This window comes from Lonchura striata, chromosome 4 (genome assembly GCF_050655825.1).
Source record: "Lonchura striata isolate lonStrDom1 chromosome 4, ASM5065582v1, whole genome shotgun sequence".
Taxonomy (NCBI): Eukaryota; Metazoa; Chordata; class Aves; order Passeriformes; family Estrildidae; genus Lonchura; species Lonchura striata.
In genome coordinates this window covers 43,118,013-43,140,237 of record NC_140706.1, presented here as the reverse complement: position 1 = coordinate 43,140,237, position 22,225 = coordinate 43,118,013, and the positions used below count along the sequence as shown (strand labels likewise).

Here is a 22,225-nt window from a genome sequence, read left to right as displayed (position 1 = left end):
CATGCTTTTGCTTCTTGCTAGATTTCTGAGACTGGAGTAGGTAAAGCAACCTTTTAACTTGGGAATCTTCTGAGTGTGTTTTCTTTTTATACTTCTAGCTCTGTGTCTCTGTGAACTTACAAAATGAAAATGCTTCTGCTAGGTGGTAATTGCATGAACATGGTTTCAGACTCATACAAATCAAAATTATTTATGAAGCATTTTTCTGGGAATCTGTCCTCACTTCCTATCTTGTAGGAGCCAAACTTACATTTAGTGGGAACAAAAACAAAAGCTATTTATGTTGCCTTCTTAACATTCAAACACTAAGTACACTCATCCCTTCCTTTAAGTGTGACATTTCGTGCAGTGTTTCTAAATTATCCCTCTTTGTAAGTTATTGAAGGAACAACTGTTTTGTCAGCATGATTACAGATTTTTTGCTAGCTTTTTTGTTTATCTACACTTGTGTAAAGAAAAAAAAAGCAAGCACGATCAGTTGCAAGAATGACATTAAAACTTTTCATTATTTACATGCAGCAATGTGTCTCCCCTGAACAGTAACTTGCATGTTTGTAAACAACAAAATACATTGTTTTTATAACCACTGACATTTTGTCGATTCTAGTAATGTGTAAATCAACAAATGGTAAAGTTTTCTTTTTAATTCATATGCAAGAGTATCATTTTTCACAAAGATGTACTTGAACTGGTTTATAGCTGTTAAAAAAGGGTTTTGAATTGAACTTTGCCTTTATGACAGTGGAAAAAAAAATGAGATCTCTTCGAACAAATATGTGTTTGTATACATATATGTATGTATATATATTAGTGTAAAAAAGTCTGGTGTATATATATACACAATTGTAGATATTTTCATATTCCAAATACCAAATTTTTAAGAGATGGATGCATTGTAATATTTTGATTTATTTAATTCTGTAGTTTGTTCAGTTTGTGTTTAATTTCAGATTAGAATTACATTGAGTGTACAGAAGTATTGCAGTTGTTTAGGTTTAGATACAAACTTTTGTTTTTACAAAGCAGATGTTCTGCACTTTAATCTTAAATACAGATGATTGCTTAGATTCCTACTGTGAACATGCTTAAGCAGGTTAGCTATCTACATTTGTTTGGCTTCAGGTTTAGATATTTCTGAAAACTACAGAACACACCAGGGTACCTTCAAGAAAAAGATAATTCATGCCATGTGCTTTTTTTGAAATAAGTGCATCTTCTCTGCAGTCTGGTTATCCTTTCTCAAGTCTCTCTGCTTTTTCATCTTCTAGTGACTTGCTACATTTTGAGTTAAATGGACTCTATTAGCTAAACTAAGTTGAAGCAAAGGTTTTCCATCATACTACCAACTGGAAGTACTTAAATTAAACTACCAATGTTAAGTCAGTTGTGAAGACTGAAAACAGTATGTATCCAAATTTCTCATATGCTTAATTTGGGAGATCAAGTTCTCCATGTGACTACTATTTGTTTTTCATGCTGTTTCTTTTTCTTCTTTTTTTTTTTTTTGTATGATGCTTCGGGTACACAAATATGGCATGATCTATTTATTATCACATAGTCTGTTCATGTAAGTGAATGTTTGGCTGTAGGAATTGGTTACTCTTTGCAGTAACATGCTGGGGTTTTGATGTCGGTGAAATTTCTGGAATTCACATGGAAAAATTAATTTGCTGGAATTCTTATACTTGTAGTTCTTCCTTTTTTCTTCTTCCCAGATGTTTGTACTAAACTGAAGACATCTAAATAGATCTGGGGGGGTGTATACAAAACTACTTCATGACAATCTGAGCCTCTAGGCAGTATCAATATCATTCTTATGCGCTACCTTGCTTCTGGTTTGTGGATTGAGCGACTACAGTTATAGGTCAAATATTAATTAGATTTTAAAGGTTATGATTTCTTTGTAATTGGAAGCATTACATGGATCATAAGCAGTTACTACATGTGTCTAGACACAGATGTCTTAAAGTTATATATAGCTTTTCTCTAGTGGTCCTCTATACTTTCCCATTTTTTTTACCTCTGTGCGGAAGCAGAGGGGATGCAGTACCTGACTTCAGACACTGACAGTTTACTGATTTCTTGATGTTTTTATTTTTGTAACTTTATTTTGTCTTTTTGCTTTCACTTTTGTAGTACTTTTACTCACTTTTTACTTCCATGAATTAATGGTTTTAAATTGCTTTAAAACCTGAAATTTTTTAAAAGTTCTTTGTCTAATTCATAACACCAGAAGCTTAAACTTCAATTAGATCACTGGCAATATAGGCCAGGAAACCTGTGGGGAGCTTTTGGCAGAGGTAGATAAGACAGCAAAAATGGGCAGTAGGATGGTATGTGAGCTGTGGTGTGTGGAGTCTTTCTTAGGCCTGTGCTGGGTTTCAGTGAAGACTTTGATTACTCAAGAGCTAGTTGAAATAGTTGATCTAGCCCTCAAAAGTTAAACAAGGTGATCACAGGCAGTTTAAATGAAGGAGTTTCAAAAGCAAACAAAAGTAAGTGGCAGCTTTGTGCTCTGAGCAATTATGATGCAGAATAGGTGCTCAGAAGGGAGCTGTTTTAAGTGATGCCTTTCTGGATGTCTCTCCCACATAAAATATTGAAAAAATTTAATGTGCTACTTGTAAGAAATGAGGATGCTATGAATTTTAAGGCTATTCCTTGCTTAGTGATTTTTTTAAATCTTCAAAATGATGATAGCTGCTTCCATATTTTTGGTTTGTAAGGTGTTTTCTTCTTAATAATCTTGTATCATTCTGCACCCCTGTCAGTTTTTAACTGAACACATGATTAAACTGACATGCTTGCTTGGACCAGCTTTAGACCACATAACATGTGACCAGTTTTGAAAAATAGCTTCTTGTTATGCCTACAGCTTAAATAATAGATGCTTCTGACCACATTTTTGGTAACTACTTCTCTAAGGTATCACATTCTACTTCGTCATCCATATAACAACAATATCTAGAATAAATACTCAGGATATACTTACTGTGTTTCTCATTCATTTATGTTTTATTTGTGCATACCAGTAGAAAGCAGTGACACCAGCAAGGACTTTCTAGGCTAAAGGCAGAATTGCTTGTCTGACAGCTGCTGAAATTGTATTATAATACTTTAGAGTCACTTAAATTGCTTTTTTTTTTGGTCTTTAAGTTTTCCTTTTTATTCGCATATTTTCCAGGACTTAAAATGTTCATTACCAGTTGGACTTGGACTTTCTGAAACCAAAATAACATCTCATGGCTTTGATGGTGCCAAAGAGGGAGTTGTTGAGGCAGGACAGTTTCCAAGTAAAGGTAAGTGGGTTTTTTTTGTATTTCTTAACTAAAAACCATATTCTTACATGGTCAGAAACACAATCTTCTGTAGCTGCTTTGAGCAGTTTGGATGAATGTACACATTTGAGATTTGCATTACTGACAACCAGTTTATATTTTTTTTTTTGTAGCTGGGTTGTTAAGGTAGAGAATATATGCTACACTTGTAGTATCTGTCAAGAGACTTACTTAGAGTTGAATTGGTTTGCACTTAAGGGAAGGGAAGGCCTTGGGCACCTTGAACTGGTGTCAGGCTGAAGAATTTTACTATTACATTGTGTTGAAGTTTTCTTCAGATTTTGCAAGTTACTGTTCTGATTTGAAACCTAACAGGAGAGTTATTTATTTGTTATACACACTTCACTAACAGAGTAGATTAAAAAGTGGGATTCTTCTTGTCATATTAATGTATGCCTTAGAGAATCTAAGTGATATTAAGCAATGAGAAATGCAAAGCGATAGGCAAGGCACTAATGTCACTATTTCCTGTCTAAAAGCAATAGAATACCACGATATTGTATGGGCAACTGGTTTTCAGTGAATTATGTACCTTTGACAGTTTCTGCATTTGAAAGATTTGAAATTATCTCAGTTATGCAGCTATGAAAATAAGTCTCTTTGTAGTCATATATTTATTTTACATTTTGCTTCATTTCCTGTTTGGTAAAATTCTTTGCTTATGAAAACAGTTGATTTACATGCTGTACTTTACATATATTACAAAGTGAATGCTGTGTTTCTTTATGCCTTTGAAAATAGCAAAATATCTAGCTAAACACTGGAGCAGATGGCAAACTGCTCACTATTCCTGCCTTTTTGTGTTCTATTACCAGGATAACTGTTGCAGCTGTTAAGTATAATAAGCCTGTAAGGGAAAAGTGTCTGAAGATGTTTCAACAAACACAAATGTGTTTGAAATGTAAATGTTCTGTGGAAATTTCTGTACACAAATTAGGAGCTTTGGACACTTTAGGTATCACAGATTTTCTCCAAAGATATTATCTTGGGATTTTTTTCTGATGTTCTAACAAAATCAGAGAGAGAGAAGTGGTAAAAGCTAGGGCTTTCTATGAAACCATGGATAAAAGTTGAATGATTGCCCTATTGCTAAAAATTCTGTCTTCTGTTTGAGTGTCCTTATTAGGGCTTCATTTTTGTATGCAAAGTAGACAGTACTGGAGAGGAAGGGCTTTTAGGATTTGGGGGATGTTGAATGATGAAGCATGCATAAGGCTGTGTTAATGCTCTGTCAAATGATAAGGATGTTTTTAACTGCTTGTCTTGGCTCGCTTGCTGAAATGATTCAGGCAAGATCTTGCAGTCAGACTTTTATGCCTGGATGAATTCAGTTGCAGCTCTTATGCAATGTACATCTACAGAAGGACACAGCAAGTGAGCTGTCTTTGTCTCTTCTCAGTTGGATCCAAATAATTGGATTTATTTACCCCATGTTAGCAGAGCTCTGTGGAATGTTTTAAAGCTGATTGTTGATCCAATTATTTTCAGTGATATTTTTGGTGATAACTAAATTTTGTTGAAACTACAAAGTTTAGGTTTCATTTTCTTTCCCTTCAGCACACTGTTAGCCCTGAAGTATATTGGAATTTGTCAGCAGCAACATTAAAAGTTCCTCCCCAGTATGGTGGTCATTCATCATTACAGAGGAAAAGCTTACTTGCTTCTTTTTTAAATCCTGAAAATTTCATAAGGATGCTTCTTCAGATTTATCTGTTAGGAAAGATGGCAAAGCTCTGAAAAGCATAATGAGCACACTCCTAAAACAGCTTAGAGAACACACACAGTGCAGGTCATTTAAAGTTGTTTGGTTTTTCTGTTTTGGTTTGGGGTTTTTTGTTTTTTTTTTTTTTTTTTTTGTTTGTTTGTTTGTTTTTAAGAGAAAAAGCAAGTTCTGTAAAATCTTTCATTTGGGAATGAGTTTACACATTTTCATAGCTAATAATTTGTATGTTCTTTAGGATAGCTTATTGCTGCATGTTTACACAGACTTAAGAGCTGATGTCAATAAAGTATATCTGAAATTGGCAGAGATTTCAGGGCTTACTTCACCTTTTAATGCTTTAAGTACTATTCAGTGACATTGCAGAGTGAATTCTACCTAGACCTGCAAAAGAGTCTCAGCTATTTATTGTTATATAACAATCTTTCATGGAATTCTCTGGTTTTGGTCTGTACTTCACTGATGAGCCCTTCAGTTGTATTTTGATTGTTGTTACAGAAAAATGAATGGTCATCATGACCTAGAGAAAAAGATTAAATCTAAGAAAACTTGGAGTAGTTCACATGGAGAGATGCACCTCTTAAAAAAACATTTCCATCAGAAATTCCAACAACTTTTCTGTGAATACTTCTATAGCTGCTGAAGCAAATGTTTTTTTTTTGGTTTGTTTTGAAAATGTGTCTCTGTAAGAGTGCACATTCACTTGGAAGAAAAGATGATGTATTTTCATTGTTAAATGTCCCATTTTCAGGTTCCTCAGCATCACCCAAATCATCTGTTATATCTCCTAGCAGTACAGCAGCTAGCAGACTGGCTGGACAAGGTTGTGATTTAATTATTCCCACAGGTATTAAAGCACTGAATGGATAATGCCCTTGTCTCTGCTGAGACTGTACTAACCCTTCCATGTTTCTAATTATTTGATGCACTTTTAGTTGGAAATGAAATTTCTGTGGGATTTTGGTGGCTCTTACTTCAACAGTTTACAAATTAACCTCTGCTTTCTTCTCTCTAAGCTGCTTTTACTCTGTACAATTAAAATCATAGGTAATATAATAATAACTAACAGTAGATAAAATAAGAGTGACCAAATTCTTTTATTTAGGTTAAAGCTGAAACTTTTTAGCATATTCCAATAGACTATGGGACCAGCCATTAGGAATTCACAACACTCAGACTCAGCTTTGCCACTTGACTCATTTTGTGCCTGTGGGCAAATTACTTAACAACTTAGTCTGCTTCCTTCTGCATAAAAGGAGAAAACTTAGTTACCTCATAAACGTGTTGAGAGGGTTAATTACTTAATGTTTGCACAGCATGTTGAAGATGTAAAAACACAGTAGAACTTGATGCTAAAGGAGTATCTTGAGGCATCTGTATAGACTTTTTTCCAAACTCTTGCTTGCATAAATAACTTGGCAAGACTAAGGTGACTGTAAGTAACAGTAGGGATCAGTCAGGAGTAGATAAAATCATTATGGACACGAATAAATAAAAATGTTGCTTAAAAAGTGACAATACTTAGAAGTTTTTAATATTTAGGACACTATTTGCAAAATTGAAGCAGGGAATCCACATGATATTCCATACTAGCTTGGAAATGCTGAGTAATGGCAGTTTGTGTGTGATGATTTGTCCTAGGTATTTTAATTAGTTGCTTTAAATTTCTTCTTTGCTAGTTTGTAGAATTAATTGTTCCTAATACAATGAGCTATTAAAACCGAAATACATTAAATATTGGCTGAACACATAATCTGGAAAGAATGACTTTCATTGGAAAAGATTAAAAAACTCTGTACTTCATGAAAACAGTATGTCAGTAATTGTTGTTGAATGGTCTTCAGGTTGTAAACAGGCTTTTACAGTCTTCTACATTGACTAAATGTAAGAGTGTTCAACTGTTGGAAGTTTTTAAACATAGATATAAATGTCTCAAATATAATAAGAATAAACCTGTCTCAAAAGCTGTTTTAAGCTTTCAGTGTGCTTAATTCAGCCTATTACTTCATGAAATAGTGGTCTAGATATATACTTTTTAGATTAGTTTTAAAGTAAGTGTTTCTTTCTGGAACTGATTTAAAAAACCTGCTTATTCATCTTAAGTTCGTTCTGTCACCTTGCTCGGCTTTTGGATGTGCAATTGCATAAATCTTCTATACCTGCTGCTAATCCCTTAAAACAAGCTAACAAACAAAAAGCCCAGACCCAAGGCCTTGAAGATTTGCTTTGTTTCTGACACAGGGAGCAGAGCTCAGCAGAAGAGTGGACCTGTTGTGTTAGCAGATGAAGTAAAGAATCCAGCGATGGAGAAACTGGAATTGGTGAGGAAGTGGAGCCTAAACACTTACAAGGTATGCAGCTGTGTGTGTGTATGTATGTATGTATTCTATGAGTGAGTTTGCTACTAGATAGGAGTAGAGTATGAAAGTAAACTGTTATAGCAGTGAGCATAAGCAAGAATGTGTAGGAAAGGCTTAGCTTTCTTCCAAGTGTAACATTCTTTGTTAAATCCCTGGTGTGATGTGGAAAGTCTTTAATAGGTATTACTAATTTAGCAAGGTAAAGAATGTCCCATTTCTAAAGTTCCCTTCATCATTCCCAATGTAGTGATTTCAGCGCTAAAGTTTGGAATTAAGTATTTTTTGCCAGTTTTGAGTTGACTGCTGATACAATAAGATTTTAGTTGATGTGAAAAGATCAGGGGCATCTAGAAGTTCAAAACTTGTTAATTGCTGTTCAGATGGTTTTGTTTCATCTTGGCTGATTGTTTTTTCTTAGTGTTGTAATAGTTGCTTCAATTTGTTGCTTCATTATCAGTTGAGATTTGATGAAATTAAAAGAATAACATAAGAATAATGAAAAGATGCTTAAAGCACACCAGTTTGCTAGAAGTGACTCATTAAAAAAACTGTAAGGTAAGGAACAATTGTCAGGGAATGTATTCCTGTCAAAAGTGTAAAGAAAGACCAGTTTTGAAAAATAGCTTCTTGTTATGCCTACAGCTTAAATAATAGAGTTGTGAACAAGTGCATCAGTGAGGTCTACATCAAACCATGAAGAAATTAACAATCTGTGGCAAGTAAAGCCTGAATCCCTCCAGTGATCTTTAAGTCCAGATAAGAAAGAACATCCTTCTCAGTGAGGATGAGAAGCCCGGATGGAGACATTCTATCTGTAGTAGATGCTTTTGCTATCTTTCTGTTAGAATCAGAAGTTTCTTTTTTATTTTTTATGTCTCATTACATGTCTTTTAGATTTGCTACTTTTCTTATCATCTAAATATCGTAGCAACTGCAGAAGTTGCAGTCCATTGGTGTCCTGGGGTGCCTTAGGACATTGCTGGCAGGTTGAGGGAGATGATCCTGCCCTGCTATTCATCCTGGTGATGCACATCTGTGTCCAGTCCTGGGCTCTTCAGGACAAGAGAGACATGGAGCTCCTGGAGCTGGTCCAGTGGAGTGCAGCAAATATGGTGAAGGGACTGGAGCAGCTTTCTTATGAGGAAAGGCTGAGGGAGGTGGGCCTGTTCAGCCTGCAGAAAAGATGACTTAGAGGGGACCTCATGAATGTCTATAAAGTATCTGAGGGAAGAGTGTCAAGAGGATGGATCCAGGTTCTTCCCAGTGATGCCAAGCAACAGGACAAGAGGCAGTGGGCAGAGCCTGATGCACAGGAAGTTCCACCTGAACATAAGGAAAAACATTTTTACTGTGCAGGTGACTGAGCAATGTAACACGTTGCCCAGAGAGGTTGTGGAATTTCCCCTCACTGGAGATACTCTCTGGATACAGTCCTGTGCAACATGCTCTGGGATGGACTTGCTGGAGTAGAGATGTTGAACCGGGGGACCTACTGTGGTCCTTTCCAACCTGACCCATTGTGTGATTTTGTCTCTCAGCTACTTTGGAATGCACTGTGGTACTATCAGAATATGTGCTATTCAGCTGAAACTGTTCTTTAAAATCCCCTTGTCTCTTTAAAACATTGACTCTTGGGATCAAATCTCCTATACCACAATGAAATAGGACAGGACTTGACCTTATTCTGTTTTTTATATTTAGAAAGCAAACCCACAGAAACTCACAATGTCTCAAACTCACTGACAGGAACCAAACAGCCAGAGGACTAGTGAAAAATGTTGGGAAAAGGGGTCTTGGATCTTTATTTAGAACACAATTTCTTTGGCTGTAGTCTTTGCAAAGTTCAGATTTTTAGTTTTCTTTTATGGCTTAAACCTCCCCCTTGCTGAAATACAGAATCACACCAGTAATGACATAGCAGACAAAGACTAGCATTTTCAGAAAACAATATGCTTACTTTTATCTATTCCTGAACATGCCTAAGGAGATGTGTCAGTTATGATCTTTGTAGAGTTCCATATTGACTTGCTGTTCACACTTTTTTTGAGACATAAGATCATTCAGAGAACTTAGAAATTCATTTTGAGTTGATAGAGTATTGTGCAACTGTTCTTGGAGATGCCATACATTTGTGTTGTGGGTTTTGTACAAAAAGTATATTTAATATGGTTAAAGACAATATTTAAATTTGTGGACATACTGGTTTGCTTTCATTCCCATCAGGAAGATCATGGGAAGAGGTGTCCTCCTTATCTCATAATAGCTAACTGTTCATAGGTTTGAAGATGCAGAAATAAAGGACAGGAGTAAATGTCAGTACTTGAATCTCTCGGAATTTAAAATCCCTGGTGTTAATGTACCAGGCATTAATCTACAAGGGGAGCTAGTGGTGAAATTTGCTGTGAGGAAGTTCTTTAGGAATCTGACATGAGTCGTTCTTATACCATGGTGTCTGTATCAGGGGTTGAGAAATCTAAATTATTGGGTATGTTCAGAAATCATTCCCATCCATAAATGCCTTTGCAACTACCATTGCCCTTCACATTCTCCAGTCAAATGCTCCCTAGTAATCATGAGTTAGTGTGAAGAGAAACTGCCCTTCTTTCCATAGTCTGGTGGCAAGATCTTGTTCTGTTCTTTCTTCTGTCCATGCCTTCCCCTTTGGATGAGAAAGAAGTTTTCAGTCTAGCAAAAACATTTAGTTCCAAGAAAGTCAAGAGTCTCCTTGACTTTCTATGGCAGCACATTTCTCTCTCTCAGGATTTTTCATAGAGGTGCACAGAGAGACAGAAAGAGGAAACAATTTATATTTCTGCTCCTTTTTTTCTCGTGGAATGTGGTTGGAGAATTGTTTACCTGGGGTGATTGCTTGATTGGATTCTGGTGAGATTGTTTGAGTTTGGTGGCCAATTGGATCCACCTGTGTCCGGACTCTGGAGAACAGGGTTACAAGCTGTGAGGGAGTTAGATTTGATAGTTAGAGAAAGTAGTATGTAGTTTTAGTATCTTCCTTTATATAGTATATTAAAGTATTTTAGCATAACTATAATAAATCATTTGGCCTTCTGAACTGGAGTCAGACATCATAATTTCTTCCCATTGGGTTCGCCTGCATTTACAGTAACTTTCAGCAATTCTAACAAGCTTGTCTTTTTGTTTCTCATACAACTTCTTAAACTTTGAGGGGCTGAAAATGGCAAACCTGTTTTACAAACCTCTCTAACACTGGGCTACTAATAAAACATTTATTTCTGTGACATGTCCAGAAATGCCTCTGTTCATCTTTGGCATGTACAAGTTAAAATGTATTTCTCTTAAATGTATTTTGGTAACCTTTTTTTTTGTCTGAGTTGTTTTTCTTAAGCTTTCCGTTGGATGACTTCTTTTTTGAGTTGCATGGTCTTTTCTGTGACAGTTTCCTTTATAGATACTCTTAGAGCAAAGCACAATGGAATTAATATGTGGAATTTTCTTTGCTAGTGATAATATAGAGCAACTTATGTGCTTGTATTAGTCCACTTAGAACTGGAGTAAATCAAAATAGATTAGGGCATTTTCTTTATCTTTTGCTGCATCTGAGTTAAAGTATGCAGTCTAAGTCTTTCCAGTTACTGGGTTTTCCTCACTTGTCATTGCTGGGCTTTTTTTGGTGTTTTGCTGTGACTTATGAAGCAAATACCCCTTCACTGAAAATAATTCCTACATTTGTAATTTATTCTTGCTCTCAAAAAGTTTGCTTTCCATGATTTAGATTTTTCTCTTGCATTTCCATGGGATTGTGTGTGTGTGTGTCAGTTCTTTTGGAAGATAGCCAAAATTTGACCATCACTTCCATAATTCCTATGAAATATGAAAGGCTTATTTATGCTCTGAGCACACTCAGAACTAAGCTGTATTTTGCAATTTCTCTTGGAGTCTTTGGTAATAAAGTTGTATCCTCTGTTACGATTTGTTATGCTTTCCCAAATTTCTGATGCTTAGCAGACAAACCTAGATTAGCTGTGCTTTTTCTTGTGAATTACTTGAATCTAACAAAGTAGCCCAAATAGTCTGTGTCTTCTCACCTAAACCTTATGGGTCATGATCAACTTGATCTCCTTGATCATGTTTGAATCTCTTGTGTTCTTCTATTGCATTAAGAAAGGACATGGAAGTTCTAGCAGGTTGAATGTGCATCTCCTTTGGACATGAGTAAAGATGGTATTAAACTAAAGTCTTTGAATTGGGAAACCCTATGAGATCTAAGGCTGTAGTGTATTTTGGGAGTATGTTACAAGATAAGTTTGGGCATTATCTCACAAAAAAAAATTTAAAATAACAGCTTTGTGCTTAGGTTAAGATCTTTCAGAGCAAACATGACCTTGACTACCAGCTTAATTTCCTTGTACCTTTTGTTTCTAGCAGTAATTTTTCAAATGTCTAAGTTGGTTATCCATTCACACCTTGTGACCACAGATTAACTTCAAGTAACTTACTAGAGCAGTAAATAATTCTGCTTTCCATAGAGAAACTGTATAGCTTTGCTACACATCTGCTTTGCAAATGTCTTCTCCTGTGTCTCAGTCAAGGGAAACCCCAGTGTGCATCTTGGGAGGCTCACTGCCAAGCTGGGCTCGAATCTCTGGCAGAGAAGGTGTTGCAGATCAGTGGAATGTGGTAGCAGCCTGCTCTGTCACAGCCATGGGCTGGGTGAGAGTGTCTACAGCTGCAAGAGCACATTTCCTGCTCAGTGTGTTAATGAACTGCAAGCCTACTGAGAATTTGACTTACGACAGAAAAGAGAGTCTTTCTGAGTAAATCATCTTCATTTTATAGATGTATACATAATAAGTGCATTTTAATACTTTTGCATATTTCTTAGTAGGAGTTCCCAGTTTCCTAATCAGCTTTCAAAAAACATTCAGAAAACCACCATCTTCTTACTTGCCCCCTAAAAAAAAAACCTCAAAATGAACATTTTTGGAAAATTTAACTTGGATGTTAAGATCAGATAATTGGTAGACAAAACCCAAAAGATTACTAACTTGACGTTTTTATGCAGAATAGTAATGCTCCTATTAAGTGACTTAAATGCAATGGGCTAAAATGCTTCTTTTAACTTAATGAGATTCACCAAACCTATAAAAAGATAAGTGTTCTTTTACTTGAGAAACAATTAGTTATGCTCTTGATTTGCTAACTTGAATATTCATCTTAGTAGGAGTTGAGACTTGTCCAACTGTTCTTGCTGAGTCCTGATAAACTTCTAAAGACTGTGTTGTTTTTTCAGTTTGTTGTGCAAACTTATATTGGGAGGGGTGGTTGTGAAAGAATTGTGTGTAATTATATGTCCCTTGAAGCTGAAAATGGGTGTATGCTCTGTTGTCTTGAATATACTTGAATCTTTATAATTTATTTTTTTTTCTGCAGTGTACACGTCAGATCATCTCTGAAAAACTGGGTCGTGGCTCAAGAACAGTGGACCTGGAACTAGAAGCTCAGATAGATATATTGAGAGACAACAAAAAAAAATACGAAAATATCTTGAGACTGGCACAGACACTGTCCACACAGCTCTTCCAGATGGTGCATACCCAAAGACAACTTGGAGATGCTTTTGCTGACCTGAGTTTGAAATCATTGGAACTTCATGTAAGGCTTTCATAGTGTTAAGAAAATACAGTGGCAGAGATGAAGATCAGCCTAATTGACTCGTGCAGGGTATCTTGTAGTTAGCAGCTGCTTTCATAAACATAATTAACAATATATTACATGTTCTTTGTGTTGAAAGCTTCTGTGATTCACTTAAACTGTAGGAAATTATTGAAATTACTGTAGTTCTATACTGTTTCTTGAATGTCAGCCTCTAGTTGATGGTTAAACTCAAGAACTGACAATTTTGCTTTGTAGAGAAGATGCATTTTAGTATTAATTTTGCACCTAATGAAATGTCATCAAAGTGCTCCAGAGTGTTATGTCATTTCAATTACATGATGTCTTTAGCGAATGTGCCTGGGAATAAGTAGATTAGGGCACATTACTTCACTTGTGCACATTGAATGTGAGTGAATTTTTTTTTGTAGCATATTTAAGCATTGAGATTTGATCTCTAAGTAGTTTTTTAATCAGAATTTTTCTACTAATACAATTTACCTGTATTCTTATGTTGTCTGGAGCTGCTGAGCAAGAGAGGCAATCTTGAGATATCTGGGTTGTTATGATTCCATGGTTTAGAAGTTTATGTAACGCTGGCACTTTCTTTGCCAGTAGTAAAGCTGTTTGCTGTAAAGAGAGACAAGGAGTTCAGCATGTTGTTTACAGAATATAGTAGCTGGCTTTCTTCTACATTGCTTGTCCTGCATTTGCAAAGTTAAAACAATCTGATCCTTTGGAAAACCAATATTAAATGGTTTAATAATTCCCTGAAACATAGCTGCTGAAACAGCTCAAATTATCTTTGTGATTTTAAAAACATCTGTCTTTTCATAGTTGTCTTTTCCCATTGAGTTTTAAGGGAGTAGGTGGAGTTCATGCCTGCACAGTGGAACCTTAAGTGATAGCTAGCTGAAAAAATGTGAAACTCCTACACTAATGTGGAGGAATTTTTAATATTAGTCTGACAGATGAGAATCTGTGAATGTAGAGCATTTCTAGCAGCTAAGAAATTATATGATCTGCTAAAAGAAGCTTTTAATAATCAGTTTATTCTTGACACAAATATAGGCATGTGGTTTGTGGCAGATCTTAATGATTATTGTGAAGTATGTGCTGAAACTGGATGTTTCTTCCAAAACTTGGACAGAATCTGGCATCTTGCTCATTTAATGAATCTTGGGTTTTTTCCCATGATTAGCTTGTAACATCTAATGGGAATACTGATCCTCCAGGTTCTTTCAGCATCGTATATTGGTCTTGGACTTTGTTTCCATCATTCATCTCTTGTGTAGATTCTCGAATGAGGTTGTTGATGAAAATTAAATAAAGGTTTCTGCTGCTGTAATAAGAGTTATCTAACCTTTGCTTCTTGGAGACTTGCCTGGTGTTTGTCTCTTTCCTCTTTGTGTTTTCCCTGTGTATAATCTGTAATGTATTATCATCTGTAGCCAGGCCTGCTTTTGGATATTTGGATTTTTGCCTCTAAAATTTGTGCAGGACTAAAAGTAAAACTTCTGAACAGTTAGTCTTTAATGTTTAATGTGATAACAGTATATATAATCTTAGAATAAAATTAAAAAGCCCCCCAAGTCTCCAGGTAATACTTTTATACATGATAACAAAACAATTTTTTAATGTGGCATCTGGTGAGGTATTACTTAATGTGAATGGGTTGCTGTTTCTCTTTTGGATACAAAGATAGCTGCTGATTCCAGGCTCATGTGCCTCTAATTATATAGGCAGATGAATCCCAATTTTAATTGACCTGAGCCTAGAGTATTAATTGAGTGTAAACTCCAGGTGTGGAAAGGATTTCCTCTGTGTTTCATAAGAGGTATCTGCAGAGGTCATGGATAAAACTGAAAAGTTTGTATGAAACTATGAGCCACTGGAAGGACATGATTGTTGGTTAGCATAGTCCTTAGTACTGCAGGCCACTGCAGACCAGTCCTTTTTACCTCCCACTTTGAACTGGTAGTGTTGTTCATTTGAGTCAGGGATGATCTGAGTGAAAACTCAGCTGGAGAACTAATTGCAGTCTTGCCTGCAGTAGGAAAAATAGATGGGACTAAGCTGCTGCAAGGGGCATTTCTATTGCTGTTGTCTCTGCCAGCATGCTGCTATTTCTTCTCTGTGCTAGCATTCATGTTAGCTATGTAGCTGGCGGTGTTTGAGCAAAGCCAGCTGGAAAATACTTGGTTTGGGTTTTTTTTCCAGCAAAATCTGTAGCAATTTAGCCAAATGCTTTTGATGCCCAAGCAGCTATACAAAGGAAAGATGACAGATCTTTAGCAGCATTTACAAGGCTTAGCTCGTAAAAACTTGCCCTAATTTCTCTTCCTTTTTTTCTTCTCCTTCAATTGCTTACTTCCTTGGCACCTTGTTTTCTAGAGAATTCTTCCCTTACCATTGCCCATTACCTGTTACCCTTACTGTCATGAACTTGTTAACATGAAATATCATTTGGCTCTGGTGTTCATTTTCTAGAGAGATGAAAGGAAACTGGGAGAATACAGCACTTCTGAGTCAGTTGCTGGCAGTGTACAAGCCTAAAAAGACCAAAGTTCCAAATATGAACCTATAGTATTTTATAGTCATTACAACCAGGGATTGTAGTCTTTTTGGGAAACTCCCATGTGTAGAATACAGAGATGCTATATAATAATTGGGTTCATTTGGCATCCATGCATTAGGAAAATCTTTGCAGCCTTGCTCAGCTCACTCTGCTGTTAACAAAGAGACATGGACAAACATGTCTAAATGTGACTAAAATGCCTTGGAAATAATTTTACCCTCATCCCTTTGAAATTTATGGATGAGCTACATTAAAAATTTTATTTGCTATTCATTATAATGCTCTGCTCTTCAATTATTTACAACCTATTAAACCATTATAGATGTTGGGGTTTTTTGCAGTGCTCCTTTCCAGAATGTAAGAATAAAACTTAATAGCTAGTTAATACTGTGTGTCCTTGTGAATTTAGTTACATTACTGTATTTAATGTAGCAGTGTCTCTGTTTGTATTGAAGTATTAGCTAGACAACCACAAGAGATGCTGAATTAAAACCCTGCTGAATGGCAATGTGAAGATTTCATTAGCACTTACTTTTAAGTAATATTCAAGATATCAGAGTGCAGAAAAATCACACTATAAAATAGGATTTAACATAATGTATGGTAACAAAATCATAAATTATGTTTTAGTGATGTTGGAGAGATTCCATAAGAACTGTGAACTAAATATTGTATTGAAATCATATTGGTTTTGTCTTAATAATACTCAAACAGAATTGAAAGACCTGCCACATCTGTGTTTGTGTTTTTTTATATAGTTGCTGCTGAATGCTATGATTTCAATTGATCTGCAGCTTTGTTTTCTCTGTTCTTTGTTTATAGGAGGAGTTTGGCTACAATGCAGAGACGCAAAAACTTCTAGCTAAAAATGGAGAAACGCTTCTCGGGGCTATTAACTTTTTTATTGCCAGTGTGAATACATTGGTGAATAAAACAATTGAGGATACATTGTTGACTGTGAAACAGTACGAAAGTGCCAGGTAGCTATCCTGTGTCTAGCCTTTTTCCATATGAATTAATTCTCGGGAAGCAGACGCTGTATCAGCTTAGACCTTATATTTGAGTGACTAACCTGTCAGACAAAAACCTTATAACACAGCTCTCATCTAATGAGGGTTTTTGTTTAACTGTAGATGATTGCACAGATCTTCAAATGTTTTGTACATGTTTCCTTGTAGAGTGAATTTTACTTATTAGCTGTGGGTGTAATTATAGCTGGTTTATCCCACGTGCTAGATTAAGGGGGCTTCCTAGGTAGCGTGACAGTGGAAGATTAACACTTGTCCAGCTGCTGCATTGCAATAGGTAAAATAATCTCTTTGACTGAAAGACATTTAGTCTTGTGCCTCTGATGAACAATGCCTACAATTCACACTTTGGTTTTTATGCAGAAGTTTCAGGCTTGGTCAGAAAGGGGAAAATAAACCAGAAATTTCTCAGTGAGTGAATAATGGCTTTCTTATCCTGGAGAAGATTACTTTTAGATGTGTATATTCTAAAGCTGGGTTCCTTTTTCCTGTCAGGGACTTGTAGCTCTTTCTGATGAGTGGTTCCATTCTGACTTTCTTTTACTTACCAAAATCAAGTGCATTTCTTTTAATTTGACAAAAGATGGAGTTTATGCATATAATTTTTTGTGATACCTCGGGTCTTTTAGTTCCGAAATTGCAAACTGCTTATGTTTTGAATTTCCCCCTCTTTTTAAATTGTTCTGTTCTAATGCTTATTTTTGAACAAAATAGTAAGTTACTGTTTTGATATTTAGGTAAACTTTCAAAGGCATGAAAGGTAGAATTAATGTGTAGGTAAGGTATTGCTTTATTTTTGACATGTGTTTAAAAAAAAAAAAAAATTGGTTCATACATCCAGGTATCCCCTGGAAAATTTACACAAAATAAATCTGCTGCAGTTGTTCTTGTCAGTCATTTTAAATATATGGTTCTTCCCTCCTGAAATACCTTCATTGCTTTCCCTTTCTGTTCACTAAAGAAATAAAATATTTTGCCATTTTAATAAGGCAAATAAATTACAAAGGTTCATCACTGACATGGCCAGTTCATAATTTTGCACTGTGAAAATAGGTTGCATTTATTTGTGCCTCTTCTTTCCTGTTCCCGGTTGCACTTTAGCATTCATCCGTTCCCCTCTTCTGTCAGCTCTCTATAAGTTTAATGGTTTCCTTTTTGGAATTAAGCCATAAATTACCTATAAATCCTCAATCATAGTGGCAATGAGAATCAGGAAGAGCCCTGTGAATATTAGTCCTTTTGCCTCTGAAAAGTTTGTATTTTTCTTTTGAGCAGAACGTCAACTGAAAATTGCGTTTTATAACCAGTTTTTCATCCTTATTTGTTTCCAGTTTAAGAAATGTCTGTAAGAAAGCATGTTTAAAAGGCCAAAAATAGTGTCATTTGTCCCATTAAAATAGGTGGATATGGTAGGTTCCATTATTTGACAACTACAGAAAATATGGAAGGAAGAGTGATGCTTTGGGCAGGGCTGCGCCATCTTTTTGCAGTCTGTTTTTCCATAGGACAGACAAGTTCTCAGAAAAGTATTTGTGGGAGAGCTATGAAACTGTCCAGTTATTGCATAGGGACTAGTCTGGAGCATGCTGAAAATGCTTAGGTCAGAGTTTGGTGTAAGTGACCTGTTCCTCAAACATCTGCTTAAAGGGGGTGTCATGCTCTTGGTGTGCCTCTTATTCTCAACACAAACTCTCCAGTGAACTGATTCAACAGCAGAAGAATGACCTGAAAAATATTTGCTAGCTTTTTCTGGGTTAGCAGGTTGAGATGTCTCAGGAGAAGCTCTGACTGAGCCTGTGGTTGAGACAGGAACAGAAAAGGGAGGGTGCTTGTTGAGGCAGTTTTATACAATGTGCATGATAAATAGGAGGAGGGAGAAAAAAAACTTGCCCATTTTTTTTGTTTGTTTTTTTGCCTTTTTTTTTTTTTTCTCCTGTACTTAACTCTTTTGTTCATCTTCTGTTGGACTTGTATGTGAGGTCAGTTTTGAGGCACTGCCCTTAGATAGTTCTTTTTTCCCTTCTCCTCTTTCTTCTCAGGATTGAATATGATGCTTATCGAACAGACCTGGAAGAGCTGAATCTTGGCCCTCGTGATGCAAACACTCTGCCAAAGATTGAACAATCACAGCAACTGTTTCAAGTGCATAAAGAGAAATACGACAAAATGCGTAATGACGTATCTATCAAATTGAAATTTTTGGAAGAAAATAAGGTAAGCTACTACTTCTCATGTTATGATTAGGAGTTTTGTTCAACACGTTGCTGTTTTCTAGACATATTTTAAGTTGTTACATCTTGAAATATATATTCATTTAGAAGCAGAACTATCAAGGAAAATAAGCTGAATTTTCTGAATCCTTGCTGTATCACTGGGGGACACACTTCTAGAGCAAGTAGCTTTAGAAGTCCCTAATCAAGCTGTTCCAGCTACAAATAATAAACATTGTGGCAGTAAGTTTCTTGTTGATACAGGAGGTTTCAAGTTTGCAAAACCATATTTTTTTTCCAGATTACCATATTTAATGGTTAAATGAGTCACACAATTACTGATTTAATATTCAAAGTAATATGTACATTTGGCAACATTTTCATGGAGGTTATGTACAAAGAAAGCAACAGAACTATGAAGAGGCTTCTTCAAAATTAAGCTTTCTTTAAGAATTTGAACTCAAGAGGTACTACTTTCTATAACTAATGCCTTTATAATTCCTTAATAAAAAGCAGGACTCTTGAACTGTTGGTTTGAAGGGTGGGGTTTTTTTTCCCTGTAACCGTTTATTTCAACCCTACCATTTCATCCATAGCCTCTTAATGATGGGATTCTTACCCTTCTTATTCTACCAGGCAAAAATAAAGCTGCCATACAAAACTTTAAAACTGTCCTTTCTTTGATAAATATGTCCTTTAAAATTGTCTCAAATTAGATGTGAAAATTATGGTCTTTCAGGATCTGATTTTTTGTTCATACTCATGGTAAATGAGATGGTTATAATCATGTGTGTTGTAATCATATTCAATCCTTCAGAGGAAGAAAAAGATGATTAAAACTTACATAGGAGATAGTTGTCAGTTTTTCCAGGGTTAACATTGTCAGTGGGTTAGCATTTTCAGTATGGGTTGTTCAACGTTTTAAACATTTGAACACAGGTAACAAGAGCCTGTCAAAGAATATATGAGTGCCCCCAGATTGCAATAGCAAACCATGGTCCCTGTCTGGAAGGAGGAAAGTTTAAAGGAAAAATCATAGGGAGAAGTTAAACCAATTAAAATAGATTATTATTTTGTATTCTTAAATATATTTTCACATAGTCAGTTGCATCAGCTTCTTAGAATAAAGATGGGGCTCAGGGAAGAAACATGAACCATGAACAGATGATAAGAAAAAGGCTGAGAAAATAAGCAAACAAATATATGCGTAAAACATAGCTCCTGAGTACTGTTCCTTCAGGCATCTGCTTTAGGACTCCCTGGTCTGGAATTACATAGCCATCAAAAGTTGGCTTTATGATGGACCAGATCATCAGGTGACTAAACTGGTATTGGCCTGACTTTATTTCTGGTTCTTGCTGAAAAACTTTGAAAAAGAAAAGTATTGAAAACATTCTTATTGAAATTAATTTTCTTCAAGAAGCTGAATTCTAATCTAAATACTGATATTGATTCTTAAATTAGAAAATGCTCCTGAGAGCTGGGTTTTAAAACTATGTGAGGTTGAAAACAGGGATGCTGAAGGTGTCTTCCTACTCTCCCTGCCTTTTTTTTCTTCTTTTGGTAAGTTATTTGCTACCACTACAATGTACCTCTGTTAAAACGGTTTAATTCTTCCAGCTCATATCTGTACAGGAATTCTGATGCTTAAGTTCAAATTAGTTTAAAATAGGACTTACCCTGTTTCCTCATGGTTTCCATTATCTATATAACATACTTAACAATTTATGTTTATATGTATAGGAATGCTTCAGAGCCAAAAGCGTTTTATTTCCTTCTTGTACAAAACATATTTCCATAATTTTTTTAAATTAAATTAGATAGTTTAGGAAACACTGAACAAGTTGTCTCCCTAGTGACAGTCTTGAATTAGACCAAGCATCCTGTTAGCAGTCACAGCCTACAAATTGTTTCTGAAAGAGATTGTTTTTTCCTTCCTGCCTTTTAGATTAATGCATTAGGGAATCTCACATGCCTAAGCCTTTTTATCAGTGGTTGACATTTCTCAGTTTTGACACTAGAGGTGTAAAAATATTTACTAAAGGGTGTGTGTAATTTTGTTCCCAAATGAGCTATAGAAAGGACTTCCTTTACACTTAAATTCTGGCTTAAGTATAATTATCTGCTGAGAGCTTTTCTGAGGTAAGCTTTATCTTTTCTGTTTATTGTATAAGATGACATTTTGTCATCATGGCAATAGTTTGAAGGGAGTGAAGCAAGTAGCTTACCCTGTAGTGTAGGAGTAGCAGGTAGGATGGCTTGTGCTTGCCTTGGAGAAGAAGGGCATAAATTGATGGAGAAGCAGTGGAAAGGGAAAGTGATGTGTTGCTGTTTTCATCAGGGTCCCTGCTCTGAGGCAAGAGCAGCAGTGTATGAACCTTGCTCTGCAGTGGCCTTGGACAGAAAAGCTCAGTCTGTGGTTTTCCAGTCTTTTGTTTCCTGTGGCTGAGAGTGCTGGCACAGAAGCATTGCCTTTTACACTTCAGCTGCCTTTCTAAAAGAAAAAAAAGAAAAAAAAAAAAGTGTAAGAAGGGAGCAGGATTATCAACAATTCTGTGCTGTCTGCTCCTGGTGGTGTATTTCTGTGAAGGACTTGTTCTCAGCATAAAGTGAGCATTCAACTTTTTATAAGGGCTGTAGGTGAACAGAACTTTGTTTTCTGAGCAAATACACTCCTCCTCATCCCTTGATGAGAATCTGTTTTAAAGAGAATAGCTACTGGAGGAAAGAGAGTATTTGATATTCCAGGAGGAGCAGAAAAAGAGATGAGGAGAATCTTTGCCGAGTTCCCGTGCAACACTGGTTGGTAGGACTGAGATGGGTCCCAGTGTGGCTGTCAGATAACATTTCTTAATTAAGTGCAGAGATCAGATATAGAGCAGAATAAACCTGAAACATCCTTTTAGTTCAGGTTTTCCCTGTTCTTGCTGTTCATGGCAGCATAAATCCATTGGTTCAGTCAGGAGCAGTTCAGCTATCAGCAGTGTGTTCCTAGTAAATGAAGAACCTCTGAAGCCAGTTTAACTGGCTGGTGGGCTCCAGTTGGTCTGTGTTGCTGCAAATGTCACCTAAGAACCCGTAATGCAGATGGCCCTATCTAGGTTTTCCCTATATGGGGAAAAGGCATCACATGGTTGCAGTCTCTTTGTGCCTGTTTTCCTCAGTTCATATGCTAATATTTCAATTAAAAGCCCTCAAAGGCTCAGAGAGCTGTATTTACAGTAAAGCTGGAATTGCAAGTTTCTGTCTTTAAAACCAAGATATATAAGATTTCTGTTGATTTTGTTACAGCATTTGATCTTGAAGTTAGAACTCATTTTTCTTAATGCTGATACAAAGTTTTATTGGTGCTATCCCCAG

General features: G+C 36.0%; 1 protein-coding gene across 8 annotated transcripts in view; it reads left to right on the top strand.

The window, feature by feature from the left end:
- The window catches only part of ARFIP1 (ARF interacting protein 1), a 40,685-nt gene that overhangs the window by 12,920 nt on the left and 5,540 nt on the right, over window positions 1-22,225 (top strand). For 4 of the 8 annotated variants that reach the window (XM_021530194.3, XM_021530192.3, XM_085578872.1 and 1 more), the window contains 6 exons: window positions 3,185-3,299; window positions 5,810-5,905; window positions 7,300-7,409; window positions 12,828-13,049; window positions 16,450-16,607; window positions 18,695-18,869. In XM_021530194.3, the coding sequence (XP_021385869.1) occupies window positions 3,185-3,299; window positions 5,810-5,905; window positions 7,300-7,409; window positions 12,828-13,049; window positions 16,450-16,607; window positions 18,695-18,869 (876 nt within the window). The remainder of the gene's footprint in view (window positions 1-3,184; window positions 3,300-5,809; window positions 5,906-7,299; window positions 7,410-12,827; window positions 13,050-16,449; window positions 16,608-18,694; window positions 18,870-22,225) is intronic. The other 4 variants (XM_085578875.1, XM_085578873.1, XM_085578876.1 and 1 more) reach the window with 2 other exon arrangements.